Here is a 17,692-nt window from a genome sequence, read left to right on the forward strand (position 1 = left end):
CACTAAAATGGATGGGACCCACTCCCTATGTCCTTTAGCTATTGTTTGTTGAACTGACCTATGGGAAGCTGAAACTTATACACAGTGCTTGCCAGATGTGGCAATACCATCACAGCGTGAAAAGAAGAAATACTGTGAAGGCTGATAGGCTCAGAATTCTTTATTATTATTCTTTGCTTTGTAAAATCCAGGTAATACTGCTTGTATCTTTTCCCTTCAATAATAAAAAAGTAACCAAAATATAGTTAGCACCCTTTGAAAACAAAATAGTGCTCACTCATGAGGAAGAAAAAAATTCCAGTTTCAGGGGTTATTATAAACTGTGTTGGAAGGAAAGGAATTTTTAAATTGATTCTAAAAATACTTTGTCTTTTTAATTGTCAGTTGATACTTAGGAGAAACAGCTGCCAAGTGGCTGTTGGTGCCATAGATATTTGATGAGGGGAACATTTGCCTGTAGAAATTCCTATTTATATTTTAACTGAACATACTGAACTCATGTTGCTATTTAAAAAAAGGTGCTCTCAGTTTGCATAATGCCTCTGAATTTCTGGTCTTTAATGTACACTGAAGATATGTAATAATTATAAAAATAGAGTTATCTGGTCAGTAGAAGTTACAGAAGCCCCTTTTCCAAATGAACTTGTCCAGAAAATAATATGTTGAAGACATGCCTTACATCAAACTCTTCCCATTAATCTGAAACCTAAACATAACCATTTCAGTGTCCGAGAAAACAGAGATACTTGTTCCCACTGAAAGTACTTCAGATGTTAAGTCTTTCCTCTTGCCAATCCAAAAATGAACAGAAACACCTGCTCCCAGCTTGCACTGGAAAGAGTTTGCAGAAACACCACACTTACCAGCAGGGCTAGTCCTTTCTCACGGTCACTTACACAGTCACAGTTTGGCCACATATGTATATATCTCCATCCAAGTGTCCTGGTCCTGTTATTTTAATCAAACTAATCTTCATTTGCAATAAAAACTGTTAAAAGCTATTTAATTAAATTTAAATTCCCTCTACTGATGAATGATGTTTAGTTCACCAGCATCAACAAAGTAGGAGAGAGAGAAGTGATTGCTTTCTCTTCTGCTTTTTTTCACATTATCAGCTTTAACCAAAACCACCTGACAACTGTGAATCCTGTAACAAACCATTAGCCCTGGGAGTGAGTAACGAATAATAGAAAAAGGTGCCTTAGGGAAGCCTGTGCTCTTAGGCTACTGGAGAGGATACATATATATTACCTTAGGGCAATATACAGAGAAAGCTTAGGGCTTGTCTACACAGGAAAGCTATTGCAAAATAAGCTAGGTTGTGAATTTGGAGCACAACAGCTACTCCACAATAGCTCTCAGTGTGGATGCTCTCATTCTGCACTGAATGCCTTTTAAGCTAAACTGCTCAAAGGCACTCTTCAGTGCAGAATAAGAGAATATACACAGGGAGCTAGTGCAGAATAAGTATAACTACTCCAGGCTATGTCCCCAAGTATACAATCTCCTAGGGGAGTAAGATGAGAAATGTTTTAATTCATACAATGCCATTTTAGCACAATAAAACAAAAGGTAACTTTTTAGTTTGTACCCGTGTTCTAGCCATAATTTAGCACACAGTCACCTGTCAAGACCTAGCACTTGCTTGCCTGCCCCAAAGGATCAGAACTAAGTTACGACCAGCCAATTCCAGTTGATAGATTTACATGTTAGGGACAAACTTTCCTCTCGTTTACACAAGCGTGAAGCCTGAGTAACTCGGTGAAGTTACGTTGCTGTAAATTTGGATTAAATAAGAGCAGAATGTGGCTCTCTGCAATTTGACTTTTGACTGCTGTTCCTGTGGATAATTTAAAAACAAAAACAGAAGAGGACCATGGAGAGGAAAAAGTAGATAGATTGATTTAGTTCTAGATTACCACCTTAAAGTAGGTGAGGTGGGCAGTAAATCCTTAATTCAGGCACCCATAAGGAATGTATGTTTTGTAACAATCTATCTGGTCACTGGGAGGTTGCTGTTAGGAAAGCAAGTGCAGGGCCATTTCTCCAGGTAGAAAATGATGAGCCCTTTAAGAGGGAAATCCGGAAAAAGCTGTTTCAGGGGAACAGTCAATCTTTCAGACAAACAAGTCGTCATCATCATGCACCCATTCAGACTGATTAAGCTGCCAAACATTGACCCCTTTTTCAGAAAAAGGATGGAGTGCAACAGAATGGCCAAGAGATATTCAACATGGCTCTTTCAGAAGGAGAGGGTCCATTATCAAGCTTTCTAGTTTGTTTTTATGCTTCTTTTCTTTTCTCAGCAGTCAGCCAATTCTGATCTCACACAAACCATCAATATACCAACTTTAATGTGATAAATGTCAGCAGGATAAGTTAAAATATCTCTTTAGATAAGAGTGGCCCCATTTCATATGACAACAATAGTCTAAGTATGAATACAGGTGTCTTTAGTGACATAAAGACCCTGTAACTTTGCAGGAACCACACATTGCTGATGCACATGGCTCAAAAGTAATTATCAAGTAACCTATACTCTTTAGGGAATCTCTTCGTGTGTCAGTATATTTATGCCTGCATCTGTAATTTTCACTCCATGCATCTGAAGAAATGGGTTTTTTACCCACGAAAGCTTATGTCCAAATAAATCCGTTAGTCTTTAAGGTGCCACCAGACTCCTCGTTGTTTCTGTGATTACATAGGAACTACTGTGCTCTGTAACTGTACTGCAGGATTACGTTCTCTAAAGAGTATAGGTTACTTGATAATTACTTTTGAGCCATGTGCATCAGCAATGTGTGGTTCCTGCAAAGTTACAGGGTCTTATGTCACTAAAGACACCTGTATTCATACTTAGACTATTGTTGTCATATGAAATGGGGCCACTCTTTTCTACATTCTTTGTAGGTGGGCAGGGGGGAGTGCGGGGAGTTTAGGTTATTTGTAAAATTACTATGCTATTAGTTTACATCCATTCAGAATAACATACACAACAAGCGAAAAGATTGCCCTGCATCCCCTGAAAAAAACACAGGACCTAATTTAACCCTGGTATAACTTCAGTGAAGTCAACAGAGTTATATGAATGATGAATTTGCCTTACTAATTTCACACATTCACTTCAACTTTCAGAGGCCTCATGAAGCAATTGAGACTTTGTAGTATGGAAACTGCAACGTGAAGCTGTTCTATATGAATGCCTGGAATGAGGAGTGGGAATAAAGCAACACCTAGGAACTTAAAAAAAAAAATTAATCTCATTTTATGAACGTGACCCAATCCTCCACTACTTTGTCTCTTGTGTAGCCACTTACATTTGTGAGTGCAAAATACTACCACATCGGCATGGCTGTGTTTTACACTCACTTTTCACAGGTATAAATGCTGACATAAGCGGTCTCAGTTCTCCTGACTTCATGAGGCAGGTCAATGACACTGTTCAACATTATGGAACTTGTTCCAAGGCATAATGCAGGGCATGGGACATTACAGTATTTGAAAACTCCAGACAAACAGTGATTAGCTGAACCTCATAAAGCCCTTAGGATGTCCGGTTAGCCTCAAAGCTGAAACTGGTGGCAATTCCTACCCCTATCATACTGCATAAACCAGTTGCCTCAGGCTGTGGCACTGACCTCTCATAGGTTCTACCTTTCAGTGTAACCTGAAAATGGAGCAAAAACATGTTTACTTTGTAATAAATAAACTTTTGCAATTTTTATTTCATTCGTTGTTTCTGACAAACACTGAAACTTGAAGCACCAAATACGTTCAGTGCCCTCAAGATACTTCCCATTTGAATTAGAATGGGATTCCCAGTTTGAGACAGAACCATTTCTCTTTACTTTGGAGGCTGAAGCACAGCCATTCATACCAGGCCATATATAGCGTTACCAATGAAATCACCCTCAGGACAGATTATAGACACAGGGCCTGATTCTCATATACACTAAGGTCTCCTTGCATTTGTGCCCTCTTTAAGACTCCTTTACTCTGCCAGAGCAGCGCAAAGAGGACTACTATATATGAGAATCAGATCCTCAGTCTACCAACAAAACTGGCTTCATCCATATGGGGCCACAGCTGGGGGTGAACAAGGAGACTCCTTTTTTTAAGCAGATCCACAAATGAGAATGGGCTAGGCTGTGATAGTTCATAGCCACAACGAGGTGTGGCCTGGCCTCCCCCATCCCTCAAGCATTTGGCAGCAAACACAGGAGATCATGCTGCAGCTTTCAGGAGAAGGCCTATAGAGCACTATACAGCTCAGTACACCTAGTGCTGCTTGAAGCATTTTGCCTGCACCTGGTCTGCACAGGAAGGATGCCTCAGAGAAACTCTGGCTGTTACCCCTCATTGTGGCGCCAGCTTGATCCTAGAGTTTAGGGAAACAGGGATAGGAGGGCTGGTGGAAGCAAAAATAGGAAACGTCTGGAGTGATGGTTTTGGATGAATACAAAAAAAGACTTCTGCCTTCCTTCAAGATAATTATGTTGCAGTAGTCACTAAATAAATACCACTTACCTAGGTCTGTCCTCATTTTCACTTAATGAAATGGGACCAAACAGTGTACAATTCTCTTGCAAATATTAAAAAAAATCAAAAGAAGATCAGTCAACATCTGTCCCTCTCGCCCTCCTCCACAAATCAGAAAGAACTTCCCAATATGCTGTGTGTTTAGGCATTGACACATTCATCTCTCTGCCCCACCCACAATCACACTGGGTTAGCTAAAAGGTGCTATTTAAGTGCAAAGTATTAATATTAAATTGGGCCTTGATCCTGCTATTGACAGTGAGTGCGCAGATTGCTGTGTCCACAGGGAGCCCTATTACCTTCAGTGGGGTTCCATGTAGGCATAGCAGTTTGCTCATTTGCTGTGAATTACAGGAAGGGTCCTTAATCCAAAGAATTGAAAAAAGCGGACATAGATTCAAAGACATGGATTACAAGAAAAAAAACAAAGGACTCATAAAGAAAGTGCTAAACAAGGTATAGGTAAGATACCTTGATGTAACTTGCAGCAGACAAACAACTGACAGATGACAAAAAACATGACGGCTATGTCTATGTTGATTACACTAAAAGGGGTAATAAATTATATTAAAAACTCTATACACAGTTCAGCAGGAACTGATGCCATTCCAAATACAAATCTGAATAAAATTCTTCTCCACAGAAAGTGACAGCAAATCAAGTTTTAAGGGAAACTGAATGTTTTAAAATAACATAAATGTTTTACTGCTGCTCAGAAGCTGACCCTGGAAACATACACACAAATTTTTACCTGATTAACTCTGCCTTAATTAGTATGTATGTCACAAGCTTTAACAGACAAAAAGCCAAAGTCTCTATCAACTAAAACTGGCTTGATACCAATTTGACTTAAAGACCAGGTATGTGCGAGGCTCTTTAAGATACTTTACAAAAACCCCCAAATTCTAAACAGTTCACTTTATCTTCTGGACAAGTTAATTAACAAAGAATTAAAATAAAAACTCAAGCACTTATTTCCTCCAGTCTCATCTCCCACAAGGCTAATCTTTTACTTGGTACTTTAGATCCAAGAGCTGAAAGAGTCAGTTATTCTGGAACGATCAGATTTTTGAATGCTGTAAAATCAACATTCAATATTTGTATAGCTCTAGATGTTGCATTCTTACTGTTAATGATAAGAATTGCTATAGGCACTGGTGCTTTAAAGTCAGTAAGTGGGTGGATATACAGTATGTATATAAATACAGAAGTACCCACATATATACATACTTTTAGACAAACAGTGATGCTATGAATGGTCTCTTCAAGGATGCCTTTTTTTTTTTAATATAAACATAACCCTTCAGACTAAACCGTCAATCTATCAATTTTCATACAGCTGAACTACAATCATGACCTAGAATATGGCTTATGTTGTGGGCAGGTCGGTTTGAGGACTGCTTGGAAGAGTCTGAAGCTGACGTGTTTGCTATTGAAAGCAAAGGTGACATTGCTGAACCATCTGGAGGAAGAGCTGTGGCTATTTCTGGAAACAAAGATGTCAAGTTAAAATTGGATAAGTGTGACGTATTGGTCATGTGCATTGGCGGCATATCTGGGAGAAGAGGAAAACTTGGCTGAGCAAAACCAACTGGTCTGGGAGGAGATAAAATGGATCCAAATCGATTGTTTAAACCTCCGCTACTGGGCTTTTCTGTGCTTGGATTAGGAAACATTTGATTGGGAAAGTAAGGGATAGAAATGTCATTGGAAAGAGTAGGATGAGCAGGAGAATAAGGCGGATAGAAAGATGGCAGTGTATTTTGAGGATCTACTGGGATTAGGGCTGGTGTTCGAGTGGCACTGGGCTGAGTAACTGGTGGAATGAAAGAAGTATTGGCATTTATTGGTGGATTCATACTTCCCTCTGGAATAAATGGGAATCCAAAATTTTGAGACAAAGCATGCTGGTCAGGGGCTGCATTATCATTAGACACTTGAGGGCCATCAGACATAAAACGGACAATGCTGCCTCTTTTTTCTATCGTAGATTGCTGGCGCCCAAGGATCATACTGCCACCAGTAGACAGGGGAAGATGGGGCAGACTAGGGTCAAATACATTTCCATGTCTTTGATTTCCAGATCGATTCCTTTCAGGCTGGCGGATTTTAGAACCACTATTATCCTGTAGAGGATGTCTTGATCGCTGAGTAACTGAAGAATTTGGCTGACGAACAGATGGTTGCCCTTGCTCAGCATTCCCATGAGAGATAGCAGGGTGTGGGAGAGCTGGCCGGACAACTCCATGCATGTTGCTAGAAACAGGTGTATTCATGTGGCTCTTGGTTCCATGACTGTCAGTCATTCTCATGGGATTGGACTTCTGTACAGAAATATTTGGGCTTGTGTTTCGACCTTGAATATCTCCTGAGGAAGAAGAACTTGAAAAAGGAATATTTAAAGAACTATTCCTAGTATTAATTGTACCCATAGACATGTCACAACTTTCTCTATTCTGACCTTCACCATCTCTTCGAATGTGGACGCTCTCTCGTGCTGGGGGACAATTATATTCAATTGTGGAGGATGCACTGCACTGCGTATTCCTCTGATGTTCTGAAATTGATCTTTGGCTTCCACTAACCTGATCTCCAAGATGAGGGGCAAGTAAACTCTGCATAAAACTTTGGTGGCATGTATTTTCATTGTCCCTTGGCGGAAGAGCATTTCCTGTTGGAATACCCCGAACTGGTTGATAGGGCAATCTCTTTTGTCTCTCTATGGGTGGCCCAGTATTTTGACTAATTCGAAAAGCTTGTGATTGCATGCCCCTGAGGGATGATACAGAGTTACCAATTTCACTATTTCTTGAGGCCTGTACATCAAAATTGCCTGTTGGCTGTTGGCTGGCCCCATTTGGTTTGAATGTCTGACAATCAGAAAGCCGTTGAACTTCTGGGCCAACCGCATGGTCTACAGATATACGACTCTGCATGTTATGAATTACCAAACCTTTATTCCTAGAAACATCTAGGTAACTTCTCATTTCAAGCTGGTCTGGAACCCGAGAGCCCTGAAGGGATATCCCTATTCTCTGTTCTGAATTAGAAGGCGTCTTCCCAATAAGTGCCTCTGCAGAGTAACTAGAAACTCTGTTTCTTTCTTGTCTATGTGGGGCACAGGTCATATCTGATGGCCTGGTTACAATACTTGGCTGGGACACCATTTGTTGCTCCAAGCCCCTGGCGGTCAGAAGTCTCTGCATCTGATTATGTCCAGATACATGTTCGGATGAAACCCCTGAGCCTTGCTGTCTGTTGCCAACATCCTGTTGCTGATGATGCATAATATCTTGATTTAGATGGTTCTGAGGATGGTTATGATGGTTTCTGCTTGTTGAAGGGTTTTCACAGTTTTTTTCAGGCTGGGAAGCTCCAAAGTGCTGCTGCATCTGCTGCTGTATTTGCTGGTGGTGGGGATGAGGCTGCCCACTTTTTTGCCGAGTTTGATCATTTCCATGATGCTTCTGCTGTAAAGAAAGTTGACTCGCTTGGGTTCCCTGGACAAGGCTTCGTTTCTTTTGCATTTGCACCTCTTGCTGTATTGCTCTTTGTTGGTGGACACTGTGGGATTGAGAATGGACTGAGCTCTCTGCATGAGGAACATGGTGCTGTAGCTGATATAAGTGATGCCTCTCTCTTAACTGTCCAGCCTGCTGTTGTTTTAAGTATGGGTGGTTACTATGAAGATGAGATACGCCTTGAGCAGGTACATGCTGTATAGGTTGCAGATGCTGACCTCCTGTCTGACCTTGCTGCTCTGAAATGGATGGCTGAGAACTGCACTGAACTTCAGTTTGCCTCAAAGCAGAGGTCACAAAGTTGTTGTTGGATGGGAATAATCTGTTAAGACCATCTGTGTGCCCTTGATTGCTCACTGACACAACTGGATTGGATGAATTAGGAGGGATCTGACTAACCAACATTTGAGTTTGGTCAGCAATACTGTCTGGTGTTCGGTTCGTCAATGCCACGCCTTCAAGCCTGACAGGTGTTGTCTGACACTGCTTCTGCCTCTTTGCTGTAGAAAGCAGAAGGTCCTCTTGGACAGCACGTTTAGCAGAGTCTTTGCGACTTTCATGGTTTTGCTGCTTTAAGTGGGGTTCCTGCATCTGTGGAGCCTGCATGGTGTTTGCCCTAATAGCACTCAGTTGATCTTGAACATATTCAGTCATCATAGCTGATCCTGGAGACTGATTGACATAGGAACTAGATGATATGGACCGAATCTCTGTGGCAGGAACAGTGGCTTGCTCTGAAGGCTGGGATAAACCTGAGCAACTTACAAGGGGGTGGATGATGCGACTTTGATGTATGAGATTATTTACACTTAAACTGGTTACATTTGGTGATTGGGAAGTTGATATCTGTACAGTATTTGATGTTTCCACTCCTACAGAACAGCTGGGTTTTTCCACTGGTCTATCAACATTTGTTTGCACTGGATCCTGAGCTTGGAATTTGTTTGGTGCTGCTTCCAACTGTCCTACATTAGCTTTACCTGTTTGTGGTTTAAAAGGCTGCTGCTCCCTTTCCAAAGGTGCAACTTCAGAAGATTTAGAGGCAGCATCCCTTAAATTAACTTGTATCCCCCCTCCACTTTTTTCAAGGTTCTCTTGGTCAAAAATAGCTCTTGCTGCAAGAGCTACAATGTCAGTTTGCTCTGAAAAAGTGCAACTGTTACATGTATTTGTTGATGTGCTGCTGGTTACATCTTCCCTAGATGTGTCTGGCAACATGGATGCAACTGAGAAGCCACGACTGCTCCCAGAGCTAGTTGACATTGGAGAGTCCGCCTGCCTGCTAGCAATAAGAGAACCACTAACAACCTCTTGATCGGAAATGCAGGAATGATGTTGCGTGAGAGTGTCACCTTCAGTGTTCATTAACAAAAGTTCCTGCTTCTCAGGCAAATCAACATTTGATTTTATTGTTTTAGAGTTTTCTGGGGGGAAATCAGAGTGTTCCACCTGAAGCGAAAAAGAGGGTTTTAGCATCGCTGTTCTTTCTTTAGTAAGGTCAGACAGCATTCTGGTTAGACCTTGTCCCTCTAACAAGTCTGTGGTTTGCATCACAATTGATGACTCTTGCCCAACACTGCAGGTCTCTGAAATGCTTTCTGCCTCAGAAGCATGGTCTGTCGTTGCACTGTTTTGTGGAGCTAATGCCCCAGAAACCTGAGAAATTGTCACGTGTGCTTCAGTGGCAGAGGACATTGAGATGCTGGTGGTAACAAATGATTTGGAAGATTCTGGCAACACAGAGTTGGGTAACGGGTTATTCCGAGATGTTTGCAGAAGAGCAGTGGAATCTTTGGAACTTGATGGAACCAGTACAAACTGTTCTGACATCACAGATTCTAGCGGTGATGAACTCGGTACCTCTGTTGAACTCAGCTCTGGTAAACTCACCATCTGTTCAGAACTCAGAGTCTCTTTGGATTGACAGTCAGAAATGCTTACATCAGTTGGTGCTGCCACGCTGTTTGCTTGTGATACAGCTAAGGCTTGTGATACTACAGGAATGTTTTCAATGAGTTGTTCACCATCTGAATGCTCTGCTGTAGCTTCCACATTAGTGCAATCAAGCTTCCCTGCTTCTCTGCAAGGATTCGCTGGACATGATGCTTTGCTGTTGGCTGCTAAATGTTTTTTAGTACTTGTCTTTTTGTTTGTCCTTTTTGATTTTATGTTTGATGGCAAACCAGCAGAAGCTTTTTTTGGAGAAATGTTTATAGAATTAGAAGCACTGGATAACACTGTTGAACTTTCAGTAGCTATGGAAGATGCTGCAGAAGTTGGTAATGAAACACAGTTAATTGGGGCAATCTGGCTGCTGGCAGTTGTTGGATTAGTAGGCTGACTAAGGGACAGCTGTAAACAGCTTTGCCCAGCCATTTGTGATATACTCTGATTGAGGTTAGCTAAAGCACCAAATGTATTGAGGGCAACATTGGTATTCGGATCTTCGCTAGTGGTAGGTTGAATAATTTGCATAGGGGCTTGATTTGAAGCTCCAGACGAGGACATCATAGGTTGCAATGCAAACAGCTGTCCATTTAAAGAAATAGTCTGAGGCTGTTGTTGATTTGACATTGTAACTGAAAAAGTTTGTGTAGCGCTAGAAGATGGTAAAGAAGGTGGTCTTGGTAATATATGGACAAGATGTTTCCCTCCAAAAGTTTGTGGAGCAGAGGCATTTTGCACAGAGCTGTTAGAGCTTGCTATTGGACTGGCTCCATTCACAGGAACTCTGAGAGAACCAGGGGGCTGGGCAGAGAGGAGAGGAAGAGAATTCTGATTAGCTGCTTGTATAATTACAATCTGTTGACTAACGGTTTGGCTGGGGACTTCAGCTCTCACCACTGGTGGACATGGAGTGGTGTTAGGAGGCTGGAGAATTATGACATTCTGATTAGCTGGTACTGCAGTAACAGCTGACCCAATTGTCTGAGCCATCTGAATTACCTGCATAGCTGAATTTAATGGAAAGATGTTTCCAGCAGGCTGGGTTTTAACCTGTGGTTGAGTGATTAATGGCTGCATAGGTACAGATGGGCAAGAGGGCAAGGTAACAACATTTTGTTCAGCTGCCTGCCCATCTCCAGGCACAGAAGTATTCAAACTGATGCTTGGAGCCAAATGTCTGTTATGGGTGGAAGATATGGTACCAGCACCATTAACTGGCTCGTTTAACAATGCAGTCATAACACTGGACGGTGTCTGGGTTAATGGCTGAACAGTGTTTCCTGCTAGTTGCAAAGTAGTCCATGTGGTTTGTGTGATTCCAGCTGAAGGGATCCGTGTAAGGCTACTCATGTTTTTCAAATCAGAAGTGCCAACACCTGAAGAGCCTGAAAAAGACCAACAGTTGTCTAATGGACCAGCAGGCAGTGTGCTTATTGCTGTAACAGCCTTAACAGTTTCTATTGCAGAAGTCACAGGGACCCCAGCACTACTTAATAAGTCTGTAGTTTTGAGGATGTTTACTGAAGGGAGGCTATCCACAATGGAGAGTCTCACAGATGGGGTACAAGTGGTATCAGTTGCTGAAACGACAAAGCTTTCTTGAAATTCACTTCTAGGATCCTGTAAGCTTGAAGAGGTCACATTCACCTGTTGAACTTGAGAGGCCTCTATGGTGGTGTTAGAAGGAATGCTGATGCCATGCATGATTGTTTTTTTCATCAACTTGGTGCATTCTTGTCCATTTTTAATTTTGGGGACATTTTGATCATTCTGTGGTGTGCTACTTGAGGAACACTGTAATTCCTGTTCTGTCCCAGACTGACAAGCATTCTGTGAGCTTGCAGTAGCAGGGGTAAGCATATCCTGCTCATTCTCTGAGGTGGAAAGTTCAAGCACAGTCTCAGCAGGAACTGGTTGACTGGACGCCAATGGAGAAACTGTGGTCTGAGACCATGGCTTGTTTTCTGTGGGGTAAACACCAGAAATGGTCACAGGAGTCACTAGGTTGCAAGTTCTCTGAACTGGTACAACATTGGCTGTTTGTTTTTGTAAGTTATGACCAACATTAAAAGTTATTCCCTGGACAGATGCCCCCTGGTTATTTCCACCAGGCTGACTCCCATTCGAATAGACAATGATGTTCTTTTGAACCTGATCGCTAGGAATAACAACAGAGACCTTTGCACTTTTGAGATTCCCTTTCCAGTGAATTGTGGGATCATCATACAGGCAAATGTCATTTGCTTTCAGTAGTTCTATGTATCGCCCATTTTCCTTCTGGAGTTCATCCAACTGTTTCCGGAGCTTTTTTATCTCTTCAGCTGCAAAACAGTGAGAATACAACTTTATAGTGGTGTCATTAAAAATGCCAGAAATTATTATTGTCATCATGTGATTTGGGAAATAGACTCTAAGTGTCACTGTAATAAACTCTTAATATGACATGCTGTCTCTAAAACCCGTACTTATAAGGGCTTCTAAGTACGACCAAGTCTCTTTTACAGTATGGCACCCTATCACCTTCCTGCTCAGTTTAGCAATGTCACACCAGAGCACTCAATCACTGTAATAGACAGAGACATTTGTTTTTCCACCTAGGCCATCTGTTAGTGGACTAAATCATACTGGAAGTTTAGGACAATTGATGAAATTCTGTAACAAATGAAAAAAATCATTGGCACATTAATTTGTCTTTTCTCTGTGGCCAAACACCTGTAATGCATTTATATTGCAAACTGCATTGGTATTCTCTTGGCTTCCCAGTTCATTTTTACATTTTATTAAACCCACTGTAGTATTTACACAGAAAGGGGCAAGAAAATATTTTTGCAATGGACCGAGGGACAGGTGTGATATCTAAAATTAATTTTAACTCATTTTTAAAATTGACTATATTTCAAGTTAAAATTAGCCATTTAAAAGCACAGTCTGTAGGGACAAACAGAATCATAGACCACAACAAATTACAGTAAAAGAATAGCTCAATGGTACCTGTTGCTGTTTTATAGTGCTTACTTTTAAGAAGGTTCCTCTCGAAAGCAAAATATTTTAACATGATTTTTGGGGGGATCCCAAAAACCATGCTATTAACTTTCAAGATACTTGAGTAGAGAGGCAGCAGCCCCAGAGTAGTCCCATAGGAAGACCCCCCCCCCATGTTTATAATGAGATCACTTAATTCTGAAATTTGTGAGAGGTTTTTCATAGATTCCAAGGCCAGAAGGGACCATTGTGATCATCTAGTCCAGGAGTCGGCAACCTGTGGCACGTGAGCTGATTTTCAGTGGCACTCACACTGCCTGGGTCCTGGCCACCGGTCTGGGGGGCTCTGCATTTTAACTTAATTTTAAATGAAGCTTCTTAAACATTTTAAAAACCTTATTTACTTTACATACAACAGTTTAGTTATATATTATAGACTTGTAGAAAGAGACTTCTAAAAACTTTACAATGTGTTACTGGCACGCAAAACCTTAAATTAGAGTGAATAAATGAAGACTCGGCACACCACTTCTGAAAGGTTGCTGACCCCTGATCTAGTTTGATCTCTTGTATAACACAGGCTATAGAACTTCTCCCAAAATTTTCCTAGAGCATATTCTTTAGAAAAACATCCAATCTTGATTTAAATATTTCCAGTGATGGAGAATCCATGACAAACCTTGGTAAATTGTTCCAACAGTTAATTATACTCACTATTAAAAATTTACATCTTATTTCCCTTCTGAATTTGTCTAGCTTCAACTTCCAGCCATTGGATCATGTTATAAAAAACTCTCTCTACTAGACTGAAGAACCCATTTTCAAATAATTTGTTCCCTAGGCAGGTGCTTATAGACTGTAAATGAAGTCATCCCTTAACCTTTTTGTTAAACTAAATAGATTGAGCTCTTTGAATCTATCATTGTAAGGCATGTTTTCTAATCCTTTAATCACTAAGAATCATAGAATATCAGGGTTGGAAGGGACTTCAGGAGGTCATCTAGTCCAAACCCTGCTCAAAGCAGGACCAATCCCCAACTAAATCATCCCAGCCAGAGCTTTGTCAAGCCTGACCTTACATCCTCTAAGGAAGGAAATTCCACCATCACCTCCCTAGGTAACCCATTCCAGTGCTTCACCACCCTCCCACTGAAATAGTTTTTCCTAATATTCAACCTAAACCACCCACACTGCAATTTGAGACCATTACTCCTTGTTCTGTCATCAGCAATCACTGAGAACAGTCTAGATCCATCCTCTTTGGAATCCCCTTTCAGGTAGTTGAAAGCAGCTATCAAATCCCCCCTCATTCTTCTCTTCTGCAGACTAAATAATCCCAGTTCCCTCAGCCTCTCCTCATAAGTCATGTGCTCCAGCGCCCTAATAATTTTTGTTGCCCTCCGCTGGAATTTTTCCACATCCTTCTTGTAGCGTGAGGCCCAAAACTGGACACAGTACTCCAGATGAGACCTCACCAATGCCGAATAGAGGGGAATGATCATGTTCCTTAATCTGCTGGCAATGCTCCTACTTATACAGCCCAAAATGCTGTTAGCCTTCTTGGCAATAAGGGCACACTGTTGACTCATATCCAGCTTCTTGTCCACCGTAACCCCTAGGTCCTTTTCTGCAGAACTGCTGCCTTACCACTCAGTCCCTAGTCTGTAGCAGTGCATGGGATTCTTCCGTCCTAAGTGCAGGACTCTGCACTTGTCCTTGTTGAACCTCATCTGATTTCTTTTGGCCCAATTCTCTAATTTGTCTAGGTCCCATCCCTACCCTCCAGCGTATCTACCACTCCTCCCACTTTAGTGTCATATGCAGACTTGCTGAGGATGCAATCCATGCCACCCTCCAGATCATTAATGAAGATATTGAACAAAACTGGCCCCAGGACTGACCCTTGGGGCACTCCGCTTCATGCCGGCTGCCAACTAGACATGGAACCATTGATTACTATCCATTGAGCCCGACAATCTAGCCAACTTTCTATCCAGCCCATACTTCTTTAACTTGCTGGCAAGAATACTGTGGGAGACCGTATCAAAAGCTTTGCTAAAGTCAAGGAATAACACGTCCACAGATTTCCCCTCATCCACAGAGCCAGTTATCTCATCATAGAAGGCAATTAGGTTACTCAGGCATGACTTGCCCTTGGTGAATCCATGCTGACTGTTCCTGATCACTTTCCTTTCCTCTAAGTGCTTCAAAATGGATTCCTTGAGGACCTGCTCTATGATTTTTCCAGGGACTGAGGTGAGGCTGACTGGCCTGCAGTTCCGCGAATCCTCCTTCTTTCCTTTTTTAAAGATTGGTACTACATTAGCCTTTTTTTCAGTCATCCGGGACCTCACTTGATAGCCATGAGTTTTCAAAGATAATGAGTAATGGCTCTGTAAATCACATCCGCCAATTCATTTAGCACCCTCGGATGCAGCGCATCCAGCCCCATGGACTTGTGCTCATCTATTTTCTAAATAGGCCTGAACCATTTCTTTCTCCCCAGAGGGCTGGTCACCTCCTCCCCATACTGTGTTACCCAGTGCAGTAGTCTGGGAGCTGACCTTGCTCGTGAAAACAGAGGCAAAAAAAGCACTGAGTACATTAGCTTTTTCCACTTCCTCTGTCACTAGGTTGCCTCCTCCATTCAGTAAGGGGTCCAGACTTTCCTTGACCTTCTTGTTGTTGCTAACATACCTGTAGAAACCCTTCTTGTTACTCTTAACATCCCTTGCTAGCTGCAACTCCAAGTGTGATTTGGAGATTTCACTCCTGCATGCCTGAGCAATATTTTTATACTCCTCCCTGGTCATTTGTCCAATCTTCCACTTCTTGTAAGCCTCTTTTTTGTGTTTAAGATCAGCAAGGATTTCACTGTTAAGTCAAGCTGGTCGCCTGCCATGTTTACTATTCTTTCTACACATCAGGATGGTTTGTTCCTGCAACCTCAATAAGGATGCTTTAAAATACAGCCAACTCTCCTCTTCTGTGGCTCTTCTCTGGACCCTTTCCAATTTATCAACATCCTTCTTGAACTGAGGACACCAGAACTGGACACAGAATTCCAGCAGCCAAATAACCTCTTGCCTCTTACTCAATATTCGCCTACTTATCCATCCAAGAATCATATTAGGTCTTTTGGCCACAGCGTTGCATTGGGAGCACATGTTCAGCTGATTATCCACCCTGACCTCCCATACCTCTGTTACAGTCAATACTTCTCAGGATAGAATCCCCATCCTGTAAGTATGGCCTACATTCTTTCTTCCTAGATGTATTCTTTACATCTAGCCGTATTAAAATGCATATTGTTTACTTGTGTCCAGCTTAACAAGTGATCCAGATTGCTCTGTATCAGTGACCTGTCCTCTTCACTATTTATCACTCCCCTAGGTTTTGTCATCTGCAAACTTTATCAGTGATGATTTTGTTTTCTTCCAGGACATTGATAAAAATATTCAACAGCATAGGAGCAGAAACTGATCCCTGAGGGACCTGACTAGAAACACACCTGTTCAATGATAATTCCCCATTCAGTCACATTTTGAGACCTTTCACTTAGCCAGTTTTTAGTCAATTTAATGTGTGCCATGTTAATTTTACAGCTTTCTAATTTTTAATCAAAATGTCATGCAGTACGAAGTCAAATGCCTTACAGAAGAATAAGTATGTTACATCAGCACTATTACTTTTATCAACCAAACTTGTAATCTCATAAAAAAAAAAAGATACCAAGTTAATTTTGCAGGATCCATTTTTCATAAATCCATGTTGATTGGCATTAGTTACATTACCCTCCTTTAATTCTTGATTAATCAAGTCCCATATCAGCTACTCCATTATTTTGCCTGGGCTCAGTGTCAGACTGACAGACCTATAATTACCCAGGTCATTCCATTTACCCATTTTAAAAAGACTGGCAAAATATTAGCTTTCTCTGGTTTAATTACTCTGGTCTATTAATTTACAGGCAACAGATATTAGGACAGTCAAACTAAAACAACTCGAAGTGGAATCTGCAGAAATGATTGCATTAAGTGTAAACTTATCAATGACAGTATACCATGATAGGGATGCTTCAATTTGCTATAGTTAAATGCAAGAATGTGCGGTAGGGCATATGCTTCAACTTTCTTGTTTTCAAGTTACCTTAAGCAACCATTTCTCCTCTCCACCCCTATAAACTCTTGGGATTCCCCAGTTTGTTGATCCAGCTGAAGTAAAGAATTGCTGATTTCATTACTAGGCTCACTAGCCAAGGAGGACAGGAATGAAATGCATAATGAACACAATGAATTCATTAATGTTCCAGGGATGAAGCTGCTGCCTTGTAGCAGAGAAAAAGAACACGGGATGGGAACAATGGTGATGTCATGTCAATATGCCACATCCTCACTGGATTAGTAAGGAGAGGAGAGTATTAATACACTGTTGTGGGAAAAAACAGCACTGATCTAATACAGTACACCCAGTGCCACATTACCACAGTGGAAGAGAAAGGGAAATTCAAGAACCTTCACCACATTTCATACTTACCTTGTTCATTGTTTCCTCCATTCAACAGGAGTTCATCATTTTGCCTTTTCATTTCTGTTATATATTTAAAGGCCTGATCCAGGATCATGTTCTTACTCTACAAAAGAATGTGTGTATATTAGGGAAAAAGATCTATCAATGAAACTTTTAAAATCAAAAGCAGACCT

At 41.3% G+C, this 17,692-nt stretch overlaps 1 protein-coding gene across 3 annotated transcripts in view; it reads right to left on the bottom strand.

Annotated features, from left to right (window-relative positions):
• Positions 1 to 2,874: 2,874 nt before the first annotated feature.
• Positions 2,875 to 17,692, bottom strand: part of USF3 (upstream transcription factor family member 3) — a 98,813-nt gene continuing 83,995 nt past the window's right edge. For all 3 annotated transcript variants that reach the window (XM_073310129.1, XM_073310131.1, XM_073310139.1), the window contains 2 exons: positions 17,526 to 17,622; positions 2,875 to 12,328 (listed from right to left, as the gene is read on the bottom strand). In XM_073310129.1, the coding sequence (XP_073166230.1) occupies positions 5,871 to 12,328; positions 17,526 to 17,622 (6,555 nt within the window). In that variant the 3' untranslated portion in view covers positions 2,875 to 5,870. The remainder of the gene's footprint in view (positions 12,329 to 17,525; positions 17,623 to 17,692) is intronic.

Source organism: Lepidochelys kempii, chromosome 1 (assembly GCF_965140265.1).
Source record: "Lepidochelys kempii isolate rLepKem1 chromosome 1, rLepKem1.hap2, whole genome shotgun sequence".
Classification (NCBI taxonomy): domain Eukaryota; kingdom Metazoa; phylum Chordata; order Testudines; family Cheloniidae; genus Lepidochelys; species Lepidochelys kempii.